This window comes from Dermacentor andersoni, chromosome 6, assembly GCF_023375885.2.
Source record: "Dermacentor andersoni chromosome 6, qqDerAnde1_hic_scaffold, whole genome shotgun sequence".
Taxonomy (NCBI): Eukaryota; Metazoa; Arthropoda; class Arachnida; order Ixodida; family Ixodidae; genus Dermacentor; species Dermacentor andersoni.
Genome location: NC_092819.1, coordinates 35,358,057 through 35,383,515, shown reverse-complemented (window position 1 = coordinate 35,383,515; position 25,459 = coordinate 35,358,057). Strand labels below are relative to the sequence as shown.

Sequence of the window (25,459 nt, the reverse complement as noted above, 5' to 3'; positions counted from 1 at the left end):
ATACTGAAAAATGCATTTAAACTAAAAAAGGTTTGAATCGTCTCATGTGGATTGATAAGGTTTTTTCAATAAGGATGCAGTCCAGAAACTCCGAGATTTCGGACGTTCCAAACAGAATCCCGCTGAAAGGTTCAAACTTCTGTTTGACAAGCTTCTACTAAACAACACGATTCGTCTTTGACCATACCACAAATGAAGTAATTGCCCTCCCGAAACGTCACGTCCTCGTGAAAACCCAGTGATGTAAAAAATTAACGCTGTGATGCATGTGTGTCAATTCTTGTGTCAAACTTCCGCAGCTTATTTCGTAAGCAAGATCACCTCTGTTCTTATCTTGAATCCTGTTCAGTAGACGTTCTAGGCACCGAAACCTGGTTGTCATTCGACATTTTGGATCGTCCTTGTCTCGTCAGTTTTCATTATTTAGAAAACATAAAATTGAATCGAGAGGTGGCGGTGTGTTAATCGCAGTAAAATCTAGTTTGGAAGCTTGCGTTATTGAAACTAATTCCTGCCTCAAAATTTTAAGGGTTGCTCTCTGTCTGCCCACACATTCTACCTCTGTCATTGGAGCCTGCTATCGTTCACTTGATTCATCCCACTACTTTCCGGATTATGTAAACAAGTCTAAGTTTTGTCCAGAACAAGTACCCGACATCACCAATATTTCTTGTCGGCGATTTCGACTATCCCAATATTGAATGGCATTGATGCCGACCCTTGTATGGCACAACAAAAACGTCAATGCCAATATTTTCCTGACATGCTCTCAACTTTCAATTTGCATCAAATTGTTTCTGTTCCCACTCATGGTGATTCACTCTGACCTCATACTAGCCACAGAACCAAATAATGTTACGGAAAATGTATTGGATGGTATCAGTGGCCACAATATCTTGCAATGTGAATTCATAGGTGCCCTAAAGAAACATGAAAATAGAAAGTAATTAATATTTGATTACACCCGCGTGAATGTCAGCGGGCTTGTTAGTGACCTTTCCACCTTTTCTGTCGGCTTCTTGCAGTCATTCCCTCATTGCAACATAAACAGAAACTGGGTTTTTCTTCATAATGGGCTGATCACACTTAAAAAGAAAAGCATATTCCAAAATTCAAAATAACAGCCTGCACAGAAAGCACTTGGTTTGCGACGCATGTGAAACCTATATATTGCAGAGCTGAACTATGAGCATCTGTGGAAGATTGGAGGCCCTATCGTGAGCACGCACACTTATGCAGGACCGTAACAACAACAGCCAAAGATAAATTTTTCAACCATGACATTTCAGACATGCTTAGCAATGACACAAAAATTTAGGAAACCCAAATTATCGAACTTGACGGTACCGTTATCTAAGGATGGTAACATTCTTTCTCTGGCACGTGTTGCTATTGAATTCAACAAGTTTTTTTTCATCCGTTTTCACGGATGAGACTCCTGTACCTAGTAGCTTTCAGGCCCCTATTTTGCATTCAAGCATGTACAACATTAATATTGCTTCTGAAGTAGTACAGTCCTGTATCGATTGTCTTCCAACTAATTCTGCTCCTGGTCGTGATGGCATCTGCCCTAAACTTCTTAAGATATCCAAACCTGCAATATGTCGCATTTTAGCCAAGCTTTTTCAGCAATGTATTGACACGGGATGCGTCCCAAATGATTGGAAGGCAGCTTGCATAATTCTCATATTTAAATATGGTGATTCGTCTAACCCATCAAATTACAGACCAATTTCTTTAACCAGCATGTGCTGCAAACTTCTCGAACACATCATTTCATCTGCTCTAATGAAGTTTCTTACAGAACATAACTTTTTCTTTATCAGTCGGCATGGACTTTTACACGATTGATTTGAATTAATGACTTGCATAACTCCACTCATTCTTTTTATCGAATCGATGTAATATCTCTAGACTTCGCGAAGGCTTTTGACAAGGTTCCTCAATTCTGGCTTATTCATAAAGTGACAGATCTTAACATGTGTGGATAACTAGGTGGACTACCATCTTTTTAACTAACCGGTAGCAATCAGTTTTCATCAATGACCATTTGTCTCCATTAAATCATGTCAAATCTGGAGTACCGCAAGGTTCCATGCTCAGGCCTATTTTGTTTTTAGATTATATTAACGATATTAGTAATGGTAGGCGTTTCATATGAGACTATTTGCTGATGATTGCGTGATCTACTAACCCTGAGGACACCTGCTACCTTCCATCTTACTTAGACAATCTCCGTAAGTGGGGCAGTAAGCAAGCGGAAATCAACATTGATATAACAAAAGCTATCAGATTCGGGACTACAGCTAAACCCGTGTTATGCAATTGCATAATTATAAAACATGCCCGTAGCCTCGGTATTCACAATATCTGGGTGTTCATTTGTCATCCAATCTGTCATGGAACATTTGCGTAGATGTGATTTTCACTAGAGTGTTTTAGTTTAGTGTCATTACGGTCCACCCCGCTCCAAGTTGCCCCGCTAAGCCACATGGTGGAGTGGTGGGTGATTGCATGTTTTAGTTGTATGTCTAGCCTAGCGGAGCAGAGGGACGGATGGATAGGTGCTACGAGTGTCCCCTTTGGAAAGATGTGTGGGTTGCGCCATGAAGCTCTTGTATTGCCTAATGTTCTACCTATGTTAACAAAGAAAAAAAAACCCACGATGACTTCCCATAACCAAACTTTCTGAACTTTGTCTTTGCAAGCCTCTGTTGTTTGACGTTTCCCTACTTTCTGTCCACCAATCTTCCATTCACTGCTTACCAATCTTTACTGCATACATTTTTACTTTCCCTCTGCTCTTGCTGAACCCAAGGGCTTCAAGCAGGCCAGTGGTGTATGTGTGTGAAAACTTTTATTGTAATGATGTCCGGAGGCTAGACTTCTCAAGCCAAGGCGGGCCGCTCCCACGTTGGCACTGTCAGGCCAAGCCTTTCAGCGACATCATGGGCCCCCTGGACTGCCCTTAGTTGGTCCTGAAACAATGGGCTTTGAATCCTTTTCTCCCACTGTGTCCATTCTTCAACGAGTTTGAGGAGAGTCGCGGGACACCCCGCCAGCATATGTCTGATTCCAATGATGCCATTACAATCATTGCAGTCCATCTTAATCTCCCTCTCTGGATATATTTTATTAATGGTATATAGGCCAGTGGTGCCTAAATCTACTGCTGGGGAGATATTTCACATTCTAGTAAAGCATGCTCTATTGTTTCCCTAGCTTTACCGCAGCAAGCACATGCTTCTTTCTTCTTATATCTTGCTGTATAAGTGCGTGTTCTAAGGCATCCCGAGCTCATTTCAGAAAGTAATAAGCTTCCCTTTGAGTTATAATAGATTGTTTCTTTCCCGATATTGTTATTTCCTCTTCAGTAGTTACTCATAGCAGGTTTATTTTCCATTGCCGCCAGCCACGAGATTATCTCGGCCTCTCTGGCTTTCCGCTTGATGTTCCTTTCGTATTTGCAGTGCCTTCTGGCCGAATTCAGGGTAATGAAACAAAATAAAAGCACCTATAAGTAAAACTTATAAGTAAAGCTTTTATAAGTAAAATGAATACATATAGCTTATTTGTCCATAAAGCATCTAAACGTGAACTTGTAATGCATTACCGGTCCATTTTATCCAGTGGAAAATAAAGCCCCATCTTGGGAAATGCCACGTGATAGCCAACGAGCTTGCATTTTGCATCCAATCTGATCCTTTCTGATGCCAACATGTTGCACAGCATGCATCACATACTCCCGCGCTGCGAGGTTTTCAAATGGGTCAGCATGCGCACCTTCTAGCAGACATAAGTCTTCGTCTGTGCAAATCTGTCTTGTAAAGAGCAAGGCAGGCAAGGTGCCTCGATGCACGTGCCAGAGTGGGTGTGTGCATCGACCACCCTTGCTAGAAAAAAATGGCAGCAACCTTCTGCTCAGGCAGCTTGTAAGCGGACAGTGTTTCTGACTCCACCAGCCTGCTTGCAGCTAAGCGGAGGGCGCATGTGCATTCACGCTTTCGCTCCGCTCAGCTGCTTAGCCGAGTGTAAAAACGGCAAACTAGAACACTCTACTAAAGCAACCAGATCACTTGGCTTCATAAGGCACTATTTGCACTCGGCTAACTCCGAGACCAAATTTCTGGCTTACACCACCTTAGTAGCTCTAAAATCGAATATGCCTTCTTAATTTGGAATCCACACATGAGGCCTACCTCGAACACAAACTAGAGTCTCTGCAAAATAATGTTGCTCGCTTCATCACAAGAAACTACTCGCATACATCTAGTTACGAAAATCAAATATTAGATTAATTTAGCTCCTCTCAATATACGCAGGCTTCTGACATTATTGTCCTTCTTTCATAAACTTTACTCCAATTGGTTGTCCCACGTGACTCTAAATATCAGACTAGCTCGTGACATGTGTCTTGACGGCTTGATCACCAACTTAAAATCGCACCCATCTTCACCCACACTAATCCGTTTTTCCACTCACCTGTTCTCTTCGCTATTTGTCACGACTCACTTGTACATAATTTGAAGTTGTTCCTAGAAATCTGAACTACCTCTTACCTTGCTGTTCCGTTCCAGTTGCATTTCTTGATGTTCTTATTTAATATGCAATTTTGCTTTCCTGTTTAGTAATGTATACTTAAATTTTTTTCCATTGTTTTGTAATGTAAAACAGCTCATTGTGATAAGTCAAGTATTTTAGGAACCTTGAACCTTGTCATTACTATGTTTTTTCACACATTGTATATACCCTGTAATAAGTCGTTTTTTTTGCACTAATTCATGTTGTTCCAATTCATATTTCTTGTTTAGTTGTGTACTTTTGGTATGTTTTGCTCCTTTCATTGTAATCCCTGTAAGAGATGGTGTCTGCCATGAAAAGGGTACCTGGCCCATACCATCGTCCGACTCATTCATGCTAAGGATGTTGTTGAAGGGAGGAATGAGGAGTTGGGGATTTATTTACAATATCTACATGAAGGGTGGAGAACATTACATCTGATCAGTCTAGCATGACTGAAATGCACACTGGACAGCCGAAAATGTCTGCTTAAACACTCTCTGTCCTTACTAGATCTCTAGGCCAGGGAAAGCTGCCATCCAACCTTCATCCAATCAAAGCGTCCAAAGTCGTCGAAGTACCCGCCTTTGAGGGCGAAGGTTCACACACTCTCTTGCACTTTTGTTTTACTGAACACACCAAAACCAGTGAGGCCTCATAGACAGGTGTTGTCACGCTTGACTCAAGCTGGCATGTCTTGGTTCCTGAGCTGACTGCAGTTAGCTGCTGAATCTGTCATGACCGTGACTATTACCAGAGTACATGGGGGAATGCCATAGAACAAACATTTCCAGGAGTTTTCTTGCTCCAATTGGTCCCTGAAGGTGACAGCGAACCAGCTAACAATCCTGTCCGCCAAACGTGTCTAGCCTTACTGGCTCCGAAGGGCTATTCGAAGGGGGCATGTTGTTGGCTTCACGAAGCGATTCATTGCAGTGAAGCCAGAAGGTCACTATCCCCGCTGGCCAATCGTAACATCCCCCACCCCTATGCCTCCTGGGCTCTTTAGGGTACTTGAACAAAAAAGAGTGTTATGGAAGTTAATATGACCGGTATAAACAGCAGCGTCGCAGCAACACGGACTGCTGCAGACGGCGGCGCCAGGTGTGCTGATGACGTTCTGATCATTATAAGCTGATACTGCTCTTTAGTGCCTTATCCATCCACGTCAAACCATTATGCGCCGCGTGGACCATATCTTGAACTCCGTGTTCTCGTCGCTTTGCCTTGAAGAGCGGGCCCATATCTTGAAAGCGATCTGTGAAAGGTGCAGGGTGCGGTGTGTGCTGAGAGATTTGCGAGCGCTGCTTCGATCTCGTGGTAGCGACAGGCAGAACAAAGGTAAAGCCACTCGCTGCTGCATGCTCTATCTATATTGTATGCACTTTTCACTTTGTTGGGTGCTTGAAGGCTGTTCACCTCCGCCGTGGGTCGGCCCAGTATTGCACTATCTCTGGGATCGGCCCACATTTTTATCTTGCGTGATGGACGTTTGGTAAGCATAGAAATGCTTACACATTTAAGAAAATTTTAACACCCAGAACCAGCCAATTACTACCATGCCAGTATGTTGCAAGTACTTTCATTTGAGTAGGTAGAAAGCCTTTGTAAATAAATAAAAATTTTGTGGGCTAATGAAAGCAGCTGTGTGCCTAGGCGTCGGAGAGGCAAGAAATTACAACTGCACTAGAACAATTTGCTCTGTCACACATAACAAAAGAAGTGAAGGTGAATGTCTTATGTGCATTGCAAATGACACATGTGCTTTCATATGCACTATGGCATATGCACAAATGTATTACACCCGATAACAATGCAAGAAGCTCGACAAGAGACTGCCGCGAGGCTATGAACGGCGTCCAGAAGGAGGTGCCATAGCACAAATGGATGCAAAGATGGCAGTGGTGGACACAAACAACATTGCTACCATTCCATGCACTCAATTTTGTTACAAGGTGGTTTGCTGGCCTCTGCAAATAGATATGAGTCGATTCAACTGCAAATAGATATGAGTCGATTCATCAGCTAACTGTAGCTCTAGTTACTGATACCCAACCGACCTGATGAAGCAGTGCTGATTAGGGCCAATGGTCAGGGTAGTGTGCCATGAAATTAGCTTTTGGTGATTGTGATATGGGCTGCAAGCAGTTACAGGAAGCTTAGTGTTAATATATTGGTACGATTGGCAATTGTTTCCGAGATCATTAGTGCGAGTTTTTGATAACTGATGAAGCACTGCTGTACGAGTCCACAAGATCACAGCAGATCTGCTTTCCATGTGAAGCTTTCATCACTTTAACTTGTATATTATTCTACTATATGCAGGGCTCACAAACCATATACAATATTTTCTGGACAATAATTTGAACCTGGCACAAGTAACCTCCCCCTCTTTTCACAAGTCAGCAACTATCACAAGTGTGCACAGAAGTTAGTTCCTGTACTTAAAAGATCACAAATTGCCATACAGTTCTGAACCACGTGCAAGAACACATATATGCAATGCAAACTGTGTGCCTTCCAGTGGTCAATGGGTCTTAGCGCATGCCATTGTGCTTGCTATGAATGCTGCTTTTGTCACCGTACCCTGTTAGCATTGCATATAGTAATTGCTTCGATTGGTGTTGACAGCCAGGACGAAACTTATACTGAGAGAGGCATGCCTGATAATCAGATTGTGGTATTGGCATGTAAAAACCCAGATTTGTTTTAAGTGTTCTTGTTTAGAGATAAACCAAGTGCCCTTGAAATGCTGCATGCAATGCTTTGACCTCGGGCAATCCATTGCATTACTGCAAATATTACTCAATATTTGAAAAGTCTAGTAGATGATCCATCTCAAACTGAATTACTTGCACGTTCACTATTTGTTTCTTATATTTAAGTCTTCTCGTACCCCTGCTGAAAACGCTGCGTTGCCCTGAAAGCATGAAAATACCTCACCTTTGCGCAGTTCGCGTAGCCAGGTTTCAGGCAAGTTGAATTGTAGCTAAATGGTGTAAATGGTGTAGTAGAACCACCACTAAGCATGTGTTGGAAGTCCAGTGCTTAAGTTAGAATAAACTACCCGGTTATCTTTTTCCACAGCTACAAGTAAACAAAAGCTGAAACAGCCTTCAAGTGTCAAGTGTGGAAAAAGATGTTTTGCGGCAATGGCTGTGACTGAAGACAACACAGGTGTGTATGTGGTTTTCCAATTCAAGCACAGAGGCCACGACTTTGAACTAGGTCGTGTTTTTCTGTGCAAGTCGGAAAGAGCTGCTATTGCTGGTAAGAAACCGCTTTTGCCCTGCTTTATAATACATAAAGAGTGGTTGTTGAGTTTTCAACATCCCAAATACAAGGCAATACTCATGCCAGACCATGCAATGAACTTGGAGCACATGTTAGTGCATTTGAAATTCATAATTTCCACATAATTCGAGGCCACCTTTACTGACTGCAGGGCATTATAGTTAATGACATCATAAACATGTTTATCATTTTGCTACATTGTATCAATGCCTGAAGGGTTCAGAGAGAGAGAGAAAAAAGGGAACCGTTCTCCAATTTCACAGCGGTAACAACTACCTTGGCACAGCCAGTGGCCTATATTTGACCTATATGGCTATTCTTATTGCAGGCAACGACTTTAGTTATTTTATACTTGTTTGCATCACTTCATGTACCGAGCAGGAAGGTGTAGTGCCTCCTGGTGCACTGTAGGCCACGCAGCAGACTGTGGCTTTTTCTTTTTCTGTTTTATTTTTCAGGCTTTCAGTTAACTGTATTGGTATGACTTATGATCCTAGTGGGATTCAATGTCTCAAAATAGCAGTAAGCTGGAATAATTTCCACTTGGGATTACTTAAGGTGCATTGTACATAATTATGTCTGCCATTTTGCTTAAACTGAAGTGCAAGTATTACAGACATCGATGAAACTGCGACCTCTCGCCACTACTGTAGGTCATCCACAGCAGATGTGCTTTCCATGTGAAACTTTCATCAGCTCAAGTTGTATTTTACTCTACTATATGTAGGGCTCACAAACCATGTGCCATATTTTCTGGACTATAATTTGAACTGTTGTACAAGTCACCACCTTTCCCCCCTCTTTTCACAACTTTCAAAGAAAAAATATGTGTATATAACTCATTGTATAAGATGCATCTATCTTAACTTCGGTCAGCATCGTGAAATGCGATTGTGCATGTTTATACACTTATCCTAAAATGTCGTACTTACCCATTTCAGGGCACTAAACTTCAGTAAAAAAAAATTTTATGAGCCGCACATTCTAGCAGACAAAATAAACTGCAAGTACATTGCTGGAGAAAAAGAATGTCTCATGTTGGTCTTGCATATATAAGTTACACTGTTCTACAATACGCTTGGACGAAAATGAAAAGAAAATGGTGGCACCTATGGTTTGGAAAATATGGTACCTAAATATTTTGAATGCTCATGAATCAGCTATGTGAATGAAACATGATTGAAACGATCACGATAATTAGGCTTATACCCCTGTCACACGGTGAAAACTAATGTCATTTGAAAATCTTGACAATGACGATAGTAAAAAAAAAAAAAGACGCCTCAAACCCACTTTTGTCCAATAATTATTTTCCAGTATGCTAAATTCCACTAGAATATGTGATCGTTGCTTTCAAACCGTAGCGTTCGATTACTAACTTGTCGACATTGCCAACGAAGTCGAGTCGAGCTAAGGCAAGCAACAGGGCGAAGAGAACGACAGGCGCGTCCGCTACATCTGCTAAAGTGGTACGAGAAGGGCAGTTGCATGTCATTGCCTTTCTGATGTGCATGCGAGCTTCTAATATCCTCATTCTCGGCGCGTGCCACAGGAAAAAACGCGCACGCTTTTATGCCAAGTCAATTGAAGTGGCCGCGGCCGATGCTCCGGTGAGAACCAACACGACTGCTGCAGCGAAAGCTAAAGATGGCTGTCTGGTCACTGGACTGAGAGTAGTTTTCTGTATTTACCTATGTGATGGACTTCAATGTCGTTAAAGCAATAATTAGGTAATAAAATGGATAGAATAATAGTTATCTTTTGTTAAAACAAAAAAAGAAGCACGTACTGTTTGCGAAACACTGGTAAACTCGTGGTGTCGAGGATACACATTCAGTTCCAAACGAATGCGAAGGAGTTTGGCGAACTGATTTGTTTGTAAATGTCATTTTCGAAAATGTCCTTACGTTCTACCGTGTGACACCAAAGAAATGGCATTATTAGCGAATGTCATTCGTTGTAAATGACATTAGATTTGCCGTGTGACAGGGGTATTAGACATGAACTCGTAAAACAGCTTCAAGTGTCCAGTCAGTACTCTACTTGACTGAAATAATACCTTTAACTGAAAAACCCACATGACTGCATAGCCTTCAAAGCATACGTTCACAGGTGTGTCTGCTCTGTAAATATGGATGAATGACTGATAAATCAACCATTAAAAATAATTGCTGAAAGCTTTAATTGACAATTTTTATATTGACATTAATCAAATTATGTGCATCAATTCAGTCAGTAACAGTGATGTTTATATTTAAGTTAATCTGGAAATGCTGCACATGTTTTCGATTGCCGACTGTTTTGCCCTTCTATGGTGGCATGCCACTATGGAAGTGGCAATAACTTATGCTATGGAATGTAATTGGAAAATTAAGTTCTAACTGTAGATAGAAATTGATAACAATGGCAATATTTAGTAAAGGAACTAAAAGTGGAAGACATTTTTGCCCTGGGTAGGATCTGAACCACAATCTGCACATGTCCAGTCCAGTGCAATGCTTTTACAATGGTTCAGTAATGTCTTTTGTGCGAACAAGGTTACCAACAGCGAAGGATGAAATTGGCAGCCTAGCTGTAAACTTGGTACTCACAATAAATTTCTTCACTTACGTACCTGATAACACTGGTGCAGATAATCCCTATGACGGTTTATCAATGACACCAAACATTGAAACACTTAAATATGTAATCTTGCCTCTTCAAATGTAATGTAATCGTGTAGTGTAATTCAGAAATGTAATCTTGCCTCTTCAGCAGCTGAAGGCTGCATAGCACCATGTCCTTGCAAAGAGCTGACATAAAAAGAACAAAAATTGCGACAGCTTGAACTATTTAACACACACCATTGCAAAAGGTTTTTGTAAGTCAATGTAACTCATTATTCAATTAAAGGAATTCTAAATAATGATATTAAAAATGTTCATCAGTGCCCATTTCACTTCCTTGCGTGCTCGGTAATTTTTACTTATGCTTCAACTAATATACACTTTTTCTCTACTCTCTCAAGACAAGCTGCAAGAAGGCGTGTCCATGGATGCAGTACTGGATAATGTGCGGTCCAATGTGGATGAGACATTCCACCGCATTAACCTGTTAAGCAAGCAGGATCTCCGCAAAATAATGAGGGATGCCAGAGTCTCGAAGACCGAGCGGCTGCACGATAATGACTATGTGAGCGTGCAACTCTGGGTTGAGAGGATGCATAGTGAAAAGGAGAACCCATTGCTCTTCTTTAAACACCAAGGACAACCTGACAAAAAGTGACATTTTTTTAGAGAAAAAAATGAGGACCTTTTGGATGACAGAGATTTTATGCTAGTCATCATGACCACACTACAACAGGAGCTTTTCAAGAGGCTTGGAACTGATCGTATATGTGTCGATGGAACACATGGAACAGCAGGTGAGCAGTACTATATAAATGCATTAATAATAAAAGCAAGAAAGAGGGAATGCTGTCCGAGAATAATTGCAATAGATATGATGAGTAGTATTCCTTCACACATGATATTTCTCTTAATTTTTCATTTGATGGAGTTCTCAATTATCAGTAACAGAGCAAGAATGAATTCAGTGCTCTGTACACTGGTGATATCATTCCATTGCTACTGTCCTCATCGCTACATGCCCTGCATATCCTGTCTGTATTGTCACCACGGAGTTACAATAGGTCACATAATACAGCTCTTATCACATTTGTCTTGTGGGGATGCGCAACTGTCACACGTCCCCTGATATGTTGTTTTTCCCGCATAGCTTCCGTCTCCTGCATTGCGGCTTCGCCGCGGGCCCCAGGCCACGCGAGAGATGGCGCGAGTGTTGCGCTGCTAACACCGCCTCATGGCAGGGTTACTTGGGGGCGCAAGGGAGAACACGTTTCCTCTTTGGTTCGGGACGGCAAGCAGCACGGACGTGCCGCCCGTGCGCCGATCCATGCTTCTGCGAGATCGTCTCGTGAGGCCTTGTGCGAAAGAGCCACCGTTCGCGTGACCGTACGCGTGAACGACCAGGCATTGGGATCCAGCAAGGGGCGAACATATTCGCTCGCTATCCGGTCGCGGTGAGTCGGACTTCCGCGATTTGTCGCGCCCCCATCGGCATGTTTCGTGGATAGCAACTCGGCTAGCAGGCATTGATCTATGAAAGGTGCAATAAATGCCCTTGTGATTGTCGTTCCTTTGACCCAAGGTACGGGATGAGAATCCCACAGTCTAGAGTGCAGAAACAGTGCATTGCACTGTGTATTAGTGCCTTCTGTCAGAGGTACAGCTGTCTCGAGGCTGTTTGCCAATTAGGCGAATCACTGATTACTGCTACAGTCAAAAGTGCTTTTTCTTGGTGGAGGTGGGTGGTTCCCTGAGGACTGCAAAAACAAAACATTTAGAAAATCAGGCAGTCCAAAAAAAAAAATTTATGCATGCCTTTTACTGCCATTTAAAGGGAGGTGCTAGTCTAAAACATAACAAGAACCTAGAACTATGAAACCCCAGCTGTTTACATACTCTTATGGTAATTTCAAATACTATATAAATCAGTTTTATAGCAAGTTGCATAGGTTGTGTTCTGTACAATGACAATGTGTAAAACGTAGGCATTATTGCCCCCATTTTTTTATCTCTAAACTTCCATAATTGCAGACCAGTGATGGCGCATAATCCTCCAAATTAACTGTAGAATACTGAAATATGTTACCGAAATGGATACCGAAATCGTTAGTCACTGTTGTTTTAAAAAGTGCATATAAGTGTTAAATTAGAACCTGTGAAACCATTTCAAAATGTTTAGACAACCAGTAAGTGTTACTCAAGATTTTATCTTAAGTATATAAGTGATGTTGAAGATCAACCCCTCAGTGGTGGTCAAGACAGTTTAGGGTTTCAAGCACAAAGTTGACATTCTGGAGCAGTTTAGGAGCAGAAATTTTTTTTCTACTTCGTGTTCCAAAAGTCTTCTTGGAACACTTGGAGTAGTACAGAAGTAATCTAGCCATTTGGTGGAGCTTATTATTACTGTGCAGTCAGTAAGCGCTGCTCAAGAGTGAAGCAAGACACAAAGCCAACAGCAACCAATTAAGCTTGCCTTCCCAAGGACGGTATACCACGCACATCATGTTGCAAACATTTTTGTTTGGGTAGGCAAGGAACTTAATTTGTACCCGCCGTAGTTGCTTAGTGGCTGTGGTGTTGGGCTGCTAAGCACGAGGTCGCAGGATCGAATCTCGGCCAGAGCTGCCGCATTTCAATGGGGGCAAAAGGCGAAAACACCCGTGCACTTAAATTTACTGTAGGTGCACGTTAAAGAACCCCAGTTGGTAGAAATTTCCGGAGTCCCACACTACGGCATGCCTCATAATCAGAAAGTGGTTTTGGCACGTAAGACCCCATAATTTAATTTTTCTTAATTTTGTAGACCAACCACAACACTTATCAGGCTTCTTGGTGCTTGTGCTGTAACAGAAGAGAGTATGTATGTGTGTAAATAAAAAAATGTAAATCATGCCATCTTACAATGGCCCCTTTTCACTGCTGGTATGCTCCACCACGATACATTGCATAAGCCTCTTCCCGTAGCAAGCTATATTGCAGCAAAGTTGACGCTTGAAAACCGGCATTATACAACACTTTCTACGATGGCTGTGCCTTCCGCACTTTGAAGGCAAAGCATTTCAGCATCCGAAATTTCAGCTGTGCTTATAATTAATTGCCTCTGTGAGGTACGTGGCAGTGTTGCAAGGATACCCGAATTCTCATGCATGTCCGAAAAATAGTTTGTTGGGTGTATTTCTGCTTGGTAATGCAGACGGCTACGACAGTGCACATTAGTGACACAACAGTGGCCAAATGCTCAGATTCCTTTTAAGTAGAGTGCTGTGTGCTTTTATGACTTTGGTGAAGTTAGCATCTGAATTTGCCATACACACACCTGCAAATTATCTATTTATTAAACTCACGCACACATAATATCACTATAATGAGAAATGCATAGTGTTTTAGCTGTTCCCTGCAGAATGTTTTCTGACAACTGCTTTGATGATGGATGGATGAATAAATTTCTTGACGTCCATCGATACGTGCGATTAGTGTGCAGTGGGCCACTCCCACGTCGGGACAGAGAGGCCATGCCCCTCCGCCGCGTCGCGGGCCCGATGGACAGCCCAGAGCTGTGCTTCAAGGTCCGAGCTGTGTGGAGCTCGGTCCCACTCTTCCTTGGTGGTCCTGGCACCAGGGGGCAAGCCCAGAGCATGTGATCAAGGCTAGCTATATCCTTACAGTAGTGACGCGCATTGTGAGGGTGCACGTCCGGGAAGATTTTGTGCAGGAAGGCCGGGCATGCGTAGGTGCCTGTCTGAAGCCACCTGTACGTGACTTCTTGCGCTTTATTGGGTGCTTTGTGCGGTAGCGGCATGGTTCTCTTGACTAACTTGTAATGCTGGGTGAGATCGTTGTAACGAGGGGATCGCGCCCGCTTGCCCATCCTGCCGAGAGGGAGTCCGGGCTCACACGGTGAGTTAGATCTTGTGCAGTCTCGTGTGCTGTCTCGTTGAGGTCACTTTTTAAGAACAATATTTGATCACGAATATACTCTTAATGCTTCACACACAAAACAATTTGTTACCTTGTTGTGTCCATGAAAGGGTTGTATTAAGAATAATTTTTTGGCAGCCTTGTTGACAGTTTGACAGCATCAATCAGTGAATCCTTAACAGGCACTCTGCAACACTTTTTCAAGAAGGAAAGCCAACCTACTGAGTCTCCAACACATGCGATTTTACATTTTGTCACAACCTTAACGCAGCTGGCACATCTGGGTTCAAGCTTATATAGTGCTAACTTAGGCAAGTTGGCACATGTTGCAGCACTTCGTTTGTCTCCTTTATGTCCTATGTGTTGTAATGCTATGTTATTTATTCAAGCTCATACTTCTGAGCAGCAAGCAAAATGCAATTGACTTCATTCCGTTAATTCGACTCTGACGGGACTGACGAAACAGATTGAATTATCTGGTGGGTCAAATTTAAGAAGATGCAGAAGAAATGCCAACACACATGACTGATTTATTTGCCATGGTTTACGTACAGATTCTAACATGCCCCAAAGTGAAACACACGCCCGCTGTCTGTGTGTCCAAAGTGTAAACTAGCATAGAAAGGACAAAAGCCCCTAAAATGAAAGAAATCAAATGCGCACACAATTTTTATTTTTTAAAAAATGGACAAGGGTCCAATGTGTTGCACATTGCAACCAATTTTCCAAAGTCAGCTTCGCCGCAATACATCCGTGTTATGCGGTAAAGCATACGAAAATCGCCAAGAAAGTTTCGTTAAAGATGGCACATTAGAAATGGGTGAATACCACAATCAGACGTTTTGATCTGTGATTATTGCTTGGCGCTCCTCCTGGGCAGGCAGAAAATAGGCATTTCCTGGAGGAGATAAAGTCTGTTTCACACATCTGTCCTCTAAGGTATGTCACCAAAGGGGTCGCTTATTGGGTTCACTGAGCAGTCAGCATGCATGCTGACTGCTCAAGTTGGAATTATTGGGTGAAGGCCTATTTTAGTATCAAAATAACCGAAGTTTGGACCTATAGAAATGCACGTGTGTCGGCTGGGACTTTGACGGGATCAAATTTATAGGAGTCTACTGTTCTGCAGCCACTGAGCACTGCAGCATGCCAATATTCTGCTATGTGTAGTAGGAGATACATTCTTGCTGCAAAGTCCACTGCCATATGGTACAGTCGACTTCTGTTAATTCTGTAGTCTTACATTTCTACAGTCCCAAATCTCTTATTTTGATTGTAAAATTGGCCTTCACAGGATAATTTGAACTTGGAACAGTGACTCGCTGTTGACCCTATGGTGAACCCAATAGCGACCCCTTTAGTGGCAGCACGTCTAGCTCGGCGATGCTTAGGAAACAATGTATGCATTCAACACGTGTGATCGCGTGTCCCATTTATGCTTGCCATAGGAAACTTTCGAAGCAAGAACCATATATCACAAAGTTTAATTACGGTATTTACCCGATTCTACTGTGTGCCTCATAAGTTAGCACTAGTAGAATGCAATAGTTGTACACTTTTCTTTTCAGTGACACCCGCCGTGGTTGCTCAGTGACTATGGTGTTGGGCTGCTGAGCACGAGGATGGGGATCGAATCCCGGCCACGGCGGTCGCATTTCGATGGGGGCGAAATGCGAAAACACCTGTGTACTTAGATTTAGGTGGTCGAAATTTCCAGAGTCCTCCACTACGGCGTGCCTCATAATCAGAAAGTGGTTTTGGCAAGTAAAACCCCATAATTTAATTTTTTTATTTCAATGACAGTGGTAAGCTCCCAGCCATGATTTGGTAATGCCTGCCATATGCATTCCACCCCATTTTTATTCTTAGGTAAATTGCCTTTTCATGATCAGGGTCCCTTACGAGCAACTGACTTACTCCTGTACAGACTCTAGAGGCTGACTTCAACATTGTCTTCTGCATATTAATCTTCAAACCCACTCTAACACTTTTTTGGTTAAGGTCCTCAATCACTAGTAATTTGTCCCCACTGTTGCCGAGATATTCACCATTGATCCACACTCCGAATGTGCTGCAACTGCAGATTTGATATGGCATTAATCAAAGCCAACACCGCCGTGTTATCTCGCCACCTTGAACTGACACTCTCACACGCAGATCCACTGGCCACTGTAATCACCATGGCGGGAACGCTAGGCCTAGGTATGCTATTACGGTTCTTGACATTCGGTGCTGTCTTTTTCATTGAAAGAATTCACCGCTGTCAGCAAAGGTGCCCACTCTGCCTCTGCAATCCTCGTAAAGCACGGTGCGTTGCATATTGCTAGTCCTCGAAAGGCAGCTTTGCCTCAGCACAGTGATGCTACGCGGTGAAGTGTGATGCTACGCGGCAAGTGCACTCACGTGCATTTGCCGTCTCCTGTCAGAGTGCAAGCACCTATATGCCTAATAAGTGTACTGGCAGACCTTCAGAGCTTTTTCGGACGTGCCTGTGGCGATTTCGGCCCTTAAGGGCAGTAAAAGACATGTATTCATTTTTTTTTTCGGACATTGTAGCGGCCCTTAGGAGTCTGAAAAATCGGACTGTACAACTGACCAAAAGGATGCTTCATCCATGGGGCGAACACGCAGTGTAACAAGGACAAGAATAGGAAGGACCATTGCATTGAGGAATGATCAGGAAAGGAACTGTGCCGCCGCCTCTTTGAAGGAGCTTGCGCTCAAAAAGCAAAGTGTTGGCTGACGCTAAGATGCAGGTTACCCACATTTAAACCAAAATAAATCCCTTAAAGCAGTGAAATGCAACACTGAGGCATTATGCACAGGCTGAGAGTATGTCAGGACAGTTGAGGTTGACTTTCCAGTTGCTTGGAGAATCTCATATGTGACAAAGTTCGGGCATGATACCAATGAGCTTGCTATCAGTTGATACAAATAGCTCTATTTGCTTTTGTATGCATCTCTTTTTATTCACATTTTAAAATGTTTGACTCTATTTGCCGTGAGCTAGACCACTTTTTTTACAGTGAAGCTGTCTATGGTGAGGATCTGGCAGATCGCATCCGCGCATAGACCAACAATTTTTCGTACGGTGGGCCGATCCTGAAGAAAGTGCAATACCAGGCCAACCCGAGGCAGAAGTGTAGCAAGCATTAAGCACTCCCCATATGTGGGCTGATCCCGAAGGTCGTCAAATGCCAGTCAAACCTGCGGCGGAGATGAAGCAGGCTTTAAGCACTCCCCACACATGGGCCAATCCCATAGGTAGTGCAATACCAGGCCGACCCGCGGTAGAGGTGCAGTTCACCATTAAGGGGCCCACGTACGCAGCTTTGCTGGTCATCCTTCACAGAGTAAAAGGGCACCGAGTTTCTTTTGAAGATATTTTAGTAGCTGTTCATTTTACAAACCCCTCTTTTCAGTTTTCTATTTTGAATAAAATAAACACTACTCCTTACTGTTCAAACTGGATTGTTTTTATTTTTTTAACATGCTTACCAGAGAGTGACAGCATCAGGTGACATGGTGTCAGCCCATCTTGACATAAAACAAAGTTCTGTGAAACCTGAAAAAATCGTGGAATTTGAAAATGTCAACTTGGTAGACACGTTGTTCTTCTAAGCATGCAGTATGGCACATAAGCCTGGAGGTTAACGAAGAATCTCGAGAACATGTTAAGGGCCGTACAAAGAGCAATGCAATGATAAATGACAATGAGACAGGAAGAGAGCAGTGTGGATAGTCGATATTCTAGTAGACATCAAGAGGAAAAAATGAAGCTGGGCAGGTCATGTAATGCATAGGGTAGATAACCAGTGGACCATTAGAGTTGCAGAATGGGTGCCAAGGGAAGGGAAGTTCTGTCAAGGATGACAGAAAACTAGGTGAGATGATGAAATTTGAAAGCACAAGTTTGCATCAGCTAGTGTAAGACAATGATAATTGGAGATTGCAGGGAGGCACCTTCATTCTGCATTGAACTTTAGAATAGGATGATGATGAATGCGTGCAACTCTTTAAACAGAAATTTGGGCCGGAAATAGCTTGCACAGTTCACCAAGACACGAAACCAAATTCGTATGCTTTGCCACTAACACAGATGTATTCCAGCGAAGCTAACTTATGAAAAGCGGCCACCATTGTGCAATCATCTATTTCATTGTTGGAACGGCTTGCAAAACATAGCATGATATGTTGGAAGGAGCTCTGTGACTTTTTTTCTTTATAGCCGGCTATAATATGCACATGCTGAATTTTTTATAATTAATGCTATGTGATGTGCAAATTAAGCAGTAATTTTATGCAGTATTAAAACGTACCTTAGTGTAACAGTACAATGAGAGACGTAATCAAGAATTTGTATGTATGCACATCTGAGTGCGCATGCAATGCGTGCTGTCATCCTTGAGTGCGCACAGACGTGAAACTGGTGCACTGGTCTTAGTGCAGCTTGGTAGCTCGTAGTTTGTGAGGGGATTCGTAATGGCAGTGCTCCACCACGCCACAATGCAGCAGTCAACGCTGAAGAGAGGAAATGCTAATCTTGCCAACGCTACACATGCTCAACAGGCCAATGAGAGTGCTGACAGGTGAGCTTGAAGCTCGAAACCCAAGCTGCGCAAAAATAGAAATTGCTTATCAGGCTGCGGATTCGAACCACCGACCTCTGGGTTGCGAGACCACCATGCTAACCGATTCAGCCACTGTCAGTTCATCAAACGCTGCCTTTAAGATGGGTAAGTAGAAGCAGCGCAAGGCATGAGCCAATCACGGGCGTCCCCTTCCTCCAGAGGAGGGAAAGGGTGTGTTCGCTTGCCTGACACCCGCAGTTTCCCACACCAGTTCAGGCCCAGCAGTCAGATGGGGAGGCTGCGTTTGGTCTGTTCTGAAGGAATGGCAGTGGGAGCAGGCCACGTGTTGTGCCTTTGGCCAAAGAACAGGCAGTGTTTGATTGATGCCACCGGGAACTTGAGAAAGGGGTCGGCGTTGACGTGCCGCCCTCGCCGTGAGGCGTTACAAAGAGCCGCAGATCCCAAGTTTCGCTTGCACCCCACTTCGCAGCAGTGGAAGGGCAGTAACTTTTTGGCCTCCATCCTTGTGTCATAGTCCAAGCATGCTCTTGCTAAATAGAATCATTCTTGGCAACTAAAGCTTAGTGTTTAGGTGCAATTAAAGCTCGTCATTGGAACAGTCTCCAGTACTTCACAATAAGTAGAATACCATTTTGTTGGCAAGTACCACGGCAGAGATAGTGACCTATAGGTAGATACCGAAAGAGCCAGTATAGTAAGAATTTCATTTAAAGTTGGAGGAATGGTACAACTCTTGGCATTCTGGGGAGTTAAAAAGAGTGGAATTAAGAGATCTCAACTTTGTCAAGCAGGAATGAAATGGAGGGCCCGCCCCATTCTGCAACTTTACTGTGGACCAGTGTATGCCAACATGGCAAGTAAGAAAAAAAACTGGGTATTTCATGGTGCGTGTAGATCCATAGACTTTTGTTCCCAGTGGTATCTTTTGATGACATGCCCAGGCTTTTTTTTTTCTAGTCACTTGTTACACTTTAATGCGATAAAATCTACTTGAACCTCTTGTGGTTGCAAGATCCGCAGGCGAGCTCGTTCCCTCAATTGGCTGCCATCACCCAGTCTCTACTCGTCACATAACCATATCTTGTGAACATTATAGACATCTTTTTTTTTTTTGCCTCTTAGCATTTTGGGTGATATCCTGAGTGATGAAAACAAGCACTACATAAAATCAGCAACATCTATCATTACGACAGATTCATAACAATAGTGCAGCCACTACATTGTTTTAGCTTTCCATACTAAATAAACTCACTGTGTCTGCGTTCAGTGTGGGCAGAGGTAAGCTTGCATACTTAAGTTTTTGGTAACATTCATAACAAAGCAAACAAGCTTTCAGGACTATAAGCCTTTGAGTCACATCAGCTATGTGGGAGCAAAATATACATTCAAAAAACAGGGAAAAAAAGGCACACTGTTATGTGCCACTAATCCTTTCTTAAAAAGCTGCAAGAATTTTAGGCGGTTTTGATAGAATTATAGCATGGCACAAAACTGATGGTGCTATGCATTTGGTCACCGCAAGCAGCTGTACATTGTTAACCTCTCTGGTCAATCATGTCTGCTGCAGAAGCATCCCTAGTATGTCTCCAAATTTCAAGATACTTGATTTAGTGCAGTATCACTCTTTGTTGGCCTTTTTATCAGACTGACGCAGAAGTGAGAGCACTGTACACTGTTCACATCTTCTTGTGCGCAAAAGATAAATATGCGTTGCATTCACCACTAAGAGAATGTATTTAATGCTGTTCTTAAGTTTACAGCCTTACAGCACATGACACAGATATTCATGACAAATCTGTGCATGTCATACAGACAGCTGAAATTTCAAATGAAACGCCACTTTCCTCCCTTTCGAGAAAGCGCCACACCCAGCCAGAGTCAAGGCAACACAAACAAGCAGTGCGACGCAAAACACAGTCGTGTCGCTCGCCATGACGCATTACTTCGGTAAATCGCCCAATTCAGAATGCACAATGCCACGGTGGAAAATGTGCCACGCAACAAAAATGGATAAGAAAAAAAAAAAGCGGGTGGTGCTAGTCACGTGAACCCGATGTGGTTCTTCGGCTCAAGTATGTGACAAGGCGAGGAAGGAACGTCGCTTGCGGATGCTACTCAAGGCAGAGGGAGAGTGTCTCTGTTGGCAGTCACGCTCACCTCATGGTGGTGTGGTAAGAGGGCATTCAATTTCTTCTGTCTCCTCTAATAATAAACCAGTTTAAAAGATTATTTCGGTAAAGCAATGCCAGAAGTCTGAAGTCATTACTCCAAACATTCATCATGGATATGAAGTCCAATGCATGTGGAACTGTCGAAAGTGGTTCACTCATATTCTTCTCATCTACTTTCAAGAAATTTCACACTAAATTGATCTAGACCTCTGCATTGTCACAAACAGCAGGAAGCAACCTTGAAGTCTGTTTTGAATTCCTCATTAATGCATGAAAATCCAGGATGCAGCAGCCAAGTAACAGTCTACTACACATAACTCCATCTTCACCTCTGTGTTCAGGCAATGAAACACAGTTTTTACCATAGCGAACATGAGATGTTCACTTGTTGGAGATGCAGCTCTTAGCCTGTCTACGTATGACTGTGACATTTAAAGAAGATGCCAGTTATTTAAAACTATGTTATTAAAAAAACATCTTTCATGTTCGTAACATGCCTGGAGGCAATAATAACCAGCTTGAAAAGTAATTATGTCCCATGGCTGTATTCGGGTCTCAAGAAGCTTTAAATTGCAGTGCAAACTAAAACTTGCTAGGGGGCCTGATGTAAGGCCCTCAAAAAACAGGCCAAACAGGGGGCTAAATGTTTCTTCAATAGGATAGAAAGTGCGCTGGAAAGTTAACACCAAATATAAATGAAAATATATTACTTCAGACTTACCACCAGACTTTCACAATTCGAGTCTTGTTCTCCAAGGTGCATTGCCATTCCGACTTGTCCAGCTAGTGAGAAATGCAGTTCGTATTGCCTCCGCCAATGTGTTGCACATGCACAAGTGATGAACTCTACAAAATGAGAGCAGCATTGAAGATAAACTGAGCAGCTGAAAGTGCACGCACTGTTGCTTCTACGCACAATATGGAAACTAAACAGCAGAGGTAAATTTCGTTAATAGAATTGCGTAGCACTTCATTCCCGTTCATATTGAAACATAAGTCGACTCTGAATATAAGACAACCCCCTACTTAAAGACATCGCATTACAGTCCCCTTTATAATGGAAAACTACATGTTCTATAAAAAATTGGGCACTGAAAGCACCATGCCCCGCTTTGCTTCAATTGTTTCGCTTAAATCTTTTGTGTACCCAGCAGAAATTCTAGATTCTAAGCTTTTGTTTTAAATGTAACAAACCTCGTCAAATTTGGTGCAGTGGTTGCCGAGAAAAACGAATACTCCGTTTACATGTATTTAGATTGGAACACCCGAGCTAAAGCTTTCTCTTAAACGCGCCCGCCACGCGGAGGCATTGCCGAGCCTAAACCGAAGGAGCAGTACGGGATCCACATTTTGTTTGCTGGAGGCACCGCCAAATTATACTAAACAAAGAAACGTTGCGTACACTTCGTACACGTACAAATTTCCTCTTTATAGCGACAATGTAGGGGACTGCGGCTTGCACTGGCAGCCGGCTTTACCTATGCGCCGTCAGTCTGGTTCCTCAGACGTGTAACGATTGCGACAGTGTACGCGGCGCAAAAAGCACCTGGGACTCCTGCAAGACCAGACAAAACCTTGCCTCTGTGCATTATCTAACTCCTTCTCATATCCGTTAAACAAAACTCGAGAACGCAGTCAAGAATTTCGTATTGAGCTGAGAGTACGCTGCACAAGGTCTACTGAAAGACTGAACTTTTAACGACAGCTTGTAGGCTAACTTCAAGATGTATCGATAAGCAACTGTTCAATAACTGTAGAATAAATACGTCCACTTGCCTGTCTGTTCACGCCAATACCGCAAGCTCTTTTCAGAAGCACGAGACGGGCGCTGAAAAGCGTCGAGACATTTCATTCGGCGAAATTAACCGCTTGCATTTCCAATGCAGCGAAAAATCAAGTGAACGATTAAAGTGTATTAACGATTTCGACGATGCAGTCGGCCATTTTGGGAAGCTTTAGGCATGGATCGGCTTGGCTATAGATGCGCGCAATCTTTGGAAGCGACTTTTTTTTTTTTTTTTTGTCGCGAGACGAAAATCACTGTGTTAAACTTTTTTTTTTTTTTTTTTACAGAGAAGATATGTTTATACTAAGGGTATGGTGGCTAGCATACACTCTTAAGCATAATTACACCCTTTTGCCACACAACGATAATCGTCATCTGCTTGTCCGCATTTCCTTTCTTTAACGCGGCGAGCCCGGTACTTTCCAGTAACGAACGGCATGCGCGTTATCATTCCCGACAGGAAAGTAACAGGCAATGCTATCATGCTGATAAAGCCTGTTTCACATGATGCGATTTTCGTCGCACCGGAAGTGCGATTTCCGTCGTTTGCGATGAAAATCGCAGTCGCAGTGCCGACCCCCCGATTTTCGGCTGCGACCAACCGGTTGGTCGCACAGTCGCACCGATCGCTGCGATTTTCCGTCGAAATTGCGCGGAGAGCTGTCAACGGAGCTATTTCGCCGGTTTGTTTTGGAAAATGGCGTCTCGTACGACAAGTGCAATGCGCGGAGACGTGGATCGTCGAATTCGGTACGTACGCGAAGGGAGAATAAAAAAACTTGTACCGCAGATTGCATTCTCCGATTGCTATGCGTTTGTTGACACGCTACACAGCAAATGAAGTGCATTTTCACGTTTGCTTCGTACGCCTTTGAGAGTTGTCAGTGCTAGGAGGTGTTCGATCCCCAGCAGACGACGAGGTCGTCACAATGTTCTTTTGTAAAATCGCGCTTACGGAGCAGCTTGAATTATTTCAACCTCGGCAAGGGCAAATGACAAGACAGCAAAGTACCCGAAGTTTCAACGTTGCGCTGAACGCGGTACCGTTCAGTTGCATTTTCTTGTCGGTTTTCAAGCATGAATTTCCCGATGCATCTTGAAAGCTTATCTTGCCTCTTATTAAATTTGACAGAGCAAAAGTGTAGGCTATCGTAATGAATTTGCTACGATAGCATTAAATCCGTGGCTTGAATAAAATATTACATGCACGTTAAGTTGCACCTCTTCTCTGGATAATTTTTTTTTTCTTGCACAGAAACCAATAAACATAGACTATGTTGCGGACTTTGTATCCTTACTGCATCTGTATGAACACTTGCTCTGCAAGGTAATTAACTGTACAGCTAGTAGATTAATTAAATTGCTTGCTATAGTGGCAAAGTGACGACGTACCCTCCTGCACAATTATGTAGAACTCGTGCAACAATGCGAAAAGCAGGCAAACGGCCTGTTCTTGTTGGGATAAACCAGTATAAAACGACACGCTGAAGAAAAGTAAATCAAAACTGTGCAGTGAAGTCAGCCAGTACAAGCAGTTCTTGCATGTTCACAGCTGATCAAGTGTGCAGAAACATTCATGCCTTACATGTTTCTAGTAAGTTTCTAATAAGTTTGTGATCACATATATTAGTGTGTAAACCCATATAACGATATCCGCTGCGATTACTATCTTTAGAAGTAATGAAATACCATGCTACTTGCAAGAACATACATCACCCGAGGATTTTAGAACAAATTTCTGCATTTCAACTATACACAATATGTTGTTTATTCAATAAAAGACCACAAACTGGGCTTTTTTTGCAATGACAAACTTATTCCAAACTTTACTTACATATAGGGAAGAAAAAAAATTATAGACAGAAATATTGTTCTTCAATTTGTTCACCTGCCACTGTGGCTATAGCAATCTGCTGCTAACACAAGGCGAGGGGTTGATTTGCCAGCCATGGAAGTCGCATTTCGATGGGAGTCGTAGGTGAGAAAAAAAGCTCTTGCACTTAGGTTTAGTTCACCTTTTATTGAACCCTTACACTTCAAAATGCTATTGCATAGGGGGGCATGCTTATGCAAAATCTAACACCAATAGAAAGCAAAGGGCAGAATTGTAAAACAACCATCTTTCGTGATAATTCGAGTGTGTAAATATTCATTGCATCCATATGTATTGTTCAACAGCACTGCACAAATAAGCATGATCAGGTATAGAAAGTACTCTGTCAGGAAGCTGGTTCTACAGATGTATAAATGTCAAGGCATGAATGCTCATACTACGTCGCACACATAGCACAAAAAAAACCTTTTTCAAGAGTTGTCCCTTCTGGCAGATATGAGTGGGCCATAAGCAGCAGAAACTTTATTGCAGGACATTGTGTAATACCGCTTATGAAAGAATGAAGAGAGTGAAGAGTCTTTTAACAGCAGTAGCTCATGCTGCTCTAATAAGAGGAACGATGAGCAAAAACATTTCTGGTAGAACACTTAAACGGTAACTTTCTGAAAGACAGAAAATTCCAGGTGAGAGTTGGAGGT

At 42.7% G+C, this 25,459-nt stretch overlaps 1 protein-coding gene and 1 long non-coding RNA gene across 17 annotated transcripts in view; one reads left to right on the top strand and one right to left on the bottom strand.

Moving 5' to 3' along the window:
• LOC126538776 (uncharacterized) overlaps positions 1-25,459 on the bottom strand; it is a 59,266-nt gene that overhangs the window by 14,661 nt on the left and 19,146 nt on the right. For 4 of the 14 annotated variants that reach the window (XR_011895125.1, XR_011895124.1, XR_011895126.1 and 1 more), the window contains 3 exons: positions 22,918-22,969; positions 21,863-21,987; positions 17,839-17,943 (listed from right to left, as the gene is read on the bottom strand). Coding sequence is in view for 5 of the 14 variants with exons in the window: in XM_055075029.2 (XP_054931004.2) it covers positions 5,688-5,818; positions 17,877-17,943; positions 21,863-21,987; positions 22,918-22,969 (375 nt within the window). In the remaining 9 variants the exon portion in view is untranslated. The other 10 variants (XR_011895128.1, XR_008614091.2, XR_011895129.1 and 7 more) reach the window with 9 other exon arrangements.
• Positions 1-25,459, top strand: part of LOC140218956 (uncharacterized) — a 58,832-nt gene that overhangs the window by 20,606 nt on the left and 12,767 nt on the right. For 2 of the 3 annotated variants that reach the window (XR_011895134.1, XR_011895132.1), the window contains 2 exons: positions 7,648-7,737; positions 8,796-11,381. This is a non-coding gene — a long non-coding RNA (uncharacterized lncRNA). Of the gene's footprint in view, positions 1-7,647; positions 7,738-8,795; positions 11,382-25,459 lie in introns of those variants that run through there. The other variant, XR_011895133.1, reaches the window with a different exon arrangement.